Source organism: Grammomys surdaster, unplaced genomic scaffold (genome assembly GCF_004785775.1).
Source record: "Grammomys surdaster isolate TR1022 unplaced genomic scaffold, NIH_TR_1.0 126298, whole genome shotgun sequence".
Classification (NCBI taxonomy): domain Eukaryota; kingdom Metazoa; phylum Chordata; class Mammalia; order Rodentia; family Muridae; genus Grammomys; species Grammomys surdaster.
This window is the reverse complement of record NW_021621098.1, coordinates 7,772,153-7,777,346: the sequence shown is the minus strand read 5'-3', so window position 1 is coordinate 7,777,346 and position 5,194 is coordinate 7,772,153. Positions and strand designations below refer to the sequence as shown.

Sequence of the window (5,194 nt, the reverse complement as noted above, 5' to 3'; positions counted from 1 at the left end):
ACTGTAGATTTATCTTGACATTACTAAAATTATTTTGAGTGGAAACTATCAAAATTACCCCTGAATCACCCTGGTTGGCTTCCCAACATAAAATAGACAAAATCATAAGAGAGTTGTATGTGAAGCTTTTTGACCAGACCTTGGCCAAAGGATGTACCTGGCTCTGATTAGCTTGAAATAGATAAAGTATAATCTAACTTGGGTGAAATCTCTTTTTAGGGGAAGGAGAAGGTTTGAGATAGAATCTGTGGTACATGCTGGCCCCAAATTTGCACTACCATGCCTATCTTTGAAATAATTTCCCCCTGTTTTATAACCCACATATCTTCTAACCCAAATCTCAAGGATCTATGTGTTTTCTTGATGCCCAGGCCCATGTGCCTGTTGTAAGTCACCTATAAAGTGCACACTGCAGTTCTGGACTTGCCTGCCTTTTTCCTTGGTCTCATTGACCTTTGGGACCAGTTCCCATACATGGGAACAGGGATGTTTTGTGACAAAAATCACAATCCTTGAAAGCAGTATTGGATATTGGAGAGCACAGTAAGCAGTTGTATTTCTTTGCTTTCAGACACAATATTCTCCTGAGAGCCATAAATAATAAATTCTAGAATCAAATGATAATAAACTAATATTATCCAAACTTCTTGTGATAGTGAAAATTATTTGCACTATATTTGTAAGTAGATACAAATGTAGATGTTGAGTAATACATTTAACAGTGTAGTTATTGCAAATAAGGAGTTGAATTTTTTGTTTTAATTTTACCTGAAATATCAACATACTTTTTTTTTAAGTCGAAGGACTTACTATATATAAAATGAAAGGCTTATTTAAAACTGTCCTGAGAATGGTTTTCCTAGTTTTAAGAAGGTGCCCTGTAGCTCTTGGGTTAGTACAATTCACATCCCCAAAGGAAAACCATTTTGTTCAAAGATCTGATTGGCTTAGCTTAGTTGTCAAGCCAACTAAGGACAACTTGCAGGACTGAGTTTCCAGCTTCCAACATGTGGATCCCAAGGATTAAATCAGATCTTGGAGAACTTCTCTCAGAACTTCTCTTCCTTTGACGTGTGAAAGTTCCAGGCCTTCATAACTGGTTTTAATAATTTCATAACTGGTCTCGGAATCCTGCAGATCCACCAGCCCTCCCGCCCACCGAAGGCGCAAAGCACTCCTCCCGTTGCTAGGGGCCGCTGTCGCTCTCCCGGAGGCCGGAAGGCAGCGCGGCTTCCGCGTTCTCGTCGCGCGTCCGCAGGCCTCAGTGCGCTCTTCCGGCCATTCATACCCCTAGTCCCTGGGTCTTTGGAGCCTGAATTCCGTGAACAGTCAGACCAGAAGGAAGGCTACGCCGCTAGGATGAAGCTCGTGAGGTGAGGAGGGTCCCCCCCGCCGGGCGAGGGCGGCCGGTAGAGGGTTTGGGCCAGCTTTGGAGGCCAGCCCGCTGTGCTCCCAGAGTGGCGGGAAAGCCGCGTGCGCGCGGCCTGTTAACGGCCTCCGGCGCCCGGGTTCCGCCGCACCCTGCTCGCCGCCCAGAGCCCAGGCGAGGGACCGGCGCGCTCAGACCCTGCCGGTCCTCCAGGAATGGAGGGGCTGAGCTGCCGCTGCCCGCCTCGTATCCGGCGGCTTAAACGGAGGAGTGGCCGGTTTTCGTAGCGAGTCGAACCACTCGCACTGACAAGGATTTAGAACTAGCATGGTTTTATCTGCAAATAACGACGCCGATTTGCAAGAAATTTTAGATTAAATTCCCCCTAGTTTTGGCCAGTTATACGAAATATGTAACTCATTAATGTAGGCTTCTGACTCAGGAAAGACAAAATCCCGGGATGGGGCAGAAGGTAACAAATTAATTTCGCCTGAATGCATAGATGATGTCGGAAGTGGAGCCTATCTAGAAGCTTGTTTGCTGGTTTGATTAATTCCAGACTAACAGGCTTGAGACCAAGCCTGAGGCAGGGTATATAATATCTAAGCCAATTATTAGAAATACTTAGTTTTGCCGGGCAGTGGTGGCACACGCCTTTAATCCCAACACTTGGGAGGCAGAGACAGGTGGATTTCTGAGTTCGAGGCCAGCCTGGTCTACAGAGTGAGTTCCAGGACAGCCAGGGCTACCTACACAGAGAAACCCTGTCTCGAAAAACAAAAAAACTCTTAACATCCACTACAGTAAACTGCACAAGTGATATTACCTATTCCATTCTCCCATGAAAGTAAGTAGCATGACCTTTCTATAGTAACAGACACCAAGTACAGGGTGAATGTTTCAGCAACTAATGAAAATCAACCTTTCAACTACCACATTAAAAATATTATTTTGCCAGGCATGGTGGCAAAGACTTAATTCAGCACTTAGAAAGAATTGAGGCGGAGAGAACAGGGTCCTTTTGTGAAGATAACTTTCTACTAAAGAATGCCCTTAAGATATCTAGAGAGATGCTGCTTGGTGACAGTGCATGCTTTTAATCGCAGCACTCAGGAGGGAGAGGTAGGATGATTGTAAATCTAATGTCAACTGGGATATAGAATGATTTTAAGTCAGGTAGCACAACTTGGTGAGACCCTGTCTCAACATAAAAGTAAAAAGAGACCAAGGAACACATAACTTCAAATTATTTTACAGTGAGTGCTTCATTTTGTGAATTCTTACTTTTGTTTGTTTTCTGGGTAGCCCTGGCTGTCATAGAACTCCCTCTGTACAGCACGCTGGCCTTGAATGCAGAGACAGTGCAGGCATTCAAGGAATGGGCCACCATCATCTGAATGTGAATTCTGTTCTTAATGAGACTTGGACATTAAACAGTAAGGTATATGGGTCCTTTTAGCATCCAAATTCTCCCTATTTGCACAGAAAACCAAAGGAACTGGATAATGAGAAGTATTTTAATTTAGAAAAATTAGGAAAACTGACAACTTATCAAATGACAAGAGGATTAAAAGAAAAGTAGCCAAGCATACACACTTCCTAAGTTTGGGCAAGGTGGCAACAGGATAAAGGACAATACAGTCCCATTAACTAATGTGCACAACAAAGCAAAGGCCACACCAAAAGTACCACCAAGTCAGCCATTTTCACAGGGCAAAAAATATTCTCCTGCAAGAAGAAATTTTTATACTTCGCACTATGCAGGACAAATCACAGCAGTAGCAGAAGCAGAGTGAGACCTGCCTAGGATGCTGGCAAAGTTATCGTAATAGAACCTTTAAATGAGAGAAACATAAAAATTACAGCAAAATTCATATTTGGGAGTAAAGAAAGAGCAAGTAGAGGCGTTCTACTTATGCTACAGTCCAAATATAAATGAATTGGGGGTGTAGCTCAAGGTAGAGTGATTATCAGAAGCTCTCTGGGTGCTATCCCCAGAACAGGTGGAAAAATTTTTTTTTGGGGGGGGGGGTGTTTCGAGACAAGGTTTCTCTGTGTAGCCCTGGCTGTCCGGAAAAAAAATTTTTTAACCTTAAATGCCTTCTCTACAAACTCCTCCTGAACTGATTATTTTTTAATTTCAAGCAGACTATTATCTATTCTGCCGTTTACGTTAAACAAAAAACTTCAAAAACATATTCAAAGAAATCTTGTGAATTGTGTACAACTAACTTTAAAAGGTATTCAATGGCAGTCTGGCCAACTACAACAGTTCTTAACTCAACAAGAAACTAAGTATTTCTTGGACATGGGTTTAAGCCAACAGAAAGCCTATTAGCCATCCGGTGACTACATTGGGTGTTCAGGGTCCCAATGTAGCACTGAGCCTTTCTCAAGATAAGCTTTTTAAGCACAAAAACCATGTCCTGGGTTGACGTACATCAATTAAGAAGAAGAGTTAACCAGAAGCAGAACTACAGACACAAAAAACAAGGTTAATACATTTAGAGGCTTTTTCATAACTGAACTTTGATGGACTAGGCCTTTGTTTTAGTTTTGGTAAATGGTATTGTCTATGTACAGCCTGAATGGTACTTCTATCATGGAATCAGTTGTGGTGAGGTCTTGAGGCCTACTAAGGTCTGAGACCCTGTTATACTCCTTTCTGTTTTTATTTTCATAAAGATTCATTTTTATATATTTGAGGGTTTTGTCTGTACACAACATGTTTGTCTGATGTCTGGAGACCAGAAGAAAGTGTTGGATACCCTGGATCGAGAGCTACAGAGAGTTGTGAGCTGCCTTTTGGATCCTCTGGAATAAGCAGTCTGTGCTCTCAACCATCTCTAGCCTCCCCTCTTTTTTCTTTTTTTTCATTCATTCTTTCTTGTCTGCCTTCCTCCCTCCCTCCTTTCTGTCTCTCTCTCTCCCCTCTCCTCTCCCCTCCCCTCCCCTCCCTTCTCCTCCCTTCCTTCCTTCCTTCCTTTCTTTCTTTCTTTCTTTCTTTCTTTCTTTCTTTCTTTCTTTCTTTCTAAATAGTTCATTCAGCCTGACTGGTTTCAGAGAGTGACCTTGTGACCTTGAACTTCTGTTCCTCCTACCCCCACTTCCCAAGTGCTAGGATTATAAGCATAAATCTTTCTTAGCTTTGCTCATTAGAAAATTAATTGCTATTTGTGTGTGCTCGTGCACACAACAGGTGCACAGCTATGTTATAAGACAATTTTGGGGAATTTGTTTTTGCCTTCCACCAGGCTTTCAGGGATTAAACTTAGGTCCTCAGCCTGTGTACCAAGTACTTTTACCTGCTGAGCGATCTTGGTGCTGCTGCTCAGTATTTTAGTTAACTAATTGATTTTGTTGGTGGTAATGATTGGCTTTGAGATGGGGGGGGGGGGGAGAGAGAGAGAGAGAGAGAGAGAGAGAGAGAGAGAGAGAGAGAGAGAACGAGTGAGCAAGCAAGCCTTGGTTGGCTTGGTGCTCACTGTGTAGACCAGGCTGGCCTTGAATTCACAGAGATCCTCCTGCCTCTGCCTCCCTAGAGCTGTATTAAAGGGTGAACTATTGTGGTTTGCTTTGGTTTTAAGATTATACTTATTAACAGGGTGGAGGGTGCCACATCCTGTTAGGAGGCAAAGGCAGAGGATCTCTGTAAATTCAGATCTATCCTGATCTGTAGAGTGAGTTCCAGGACAGCCACAATACACAGAGAAATCCTGTCTCCAAAAAAAAAATTGTATTTATTTACAGCAGGAGGGTGGGCATCACTCCGTGTGTGTGTGTGTGTGTGTGTGTGTGTGTGTGTGTGTGTGTGTGTGTGTGTGT

At 43.0% G+C, this 5,194-nt stretch overlaps 1 protein-coding gene across 1 annotated transcript in view; it reads left to right on the top strand.

Annotated features, from left to right (window-relative positions):
- Positions 1–1,251: 1,251 nt before the first annotated feature.
- Snrpd1 (small nuclear ribonucleoprotein D1 polypeptide) overlaps positions 1,252–5,194 on the top strand; it is a 13,492-nt gene continuing 9,549 nt past the window's right edge. Inside the window, exon 1 of the mRNA XM_028759524.1 lies at positions 1,252–1,373. Coding sequence (XP_028615357.1) covers positions 1,360–1,373 — 14 coding nt within the window. The 5' untranslated portion in view covers positions 1,252–1,359. The remainder of the gene's footprint in view (positions 1,374–5,194) is intronic.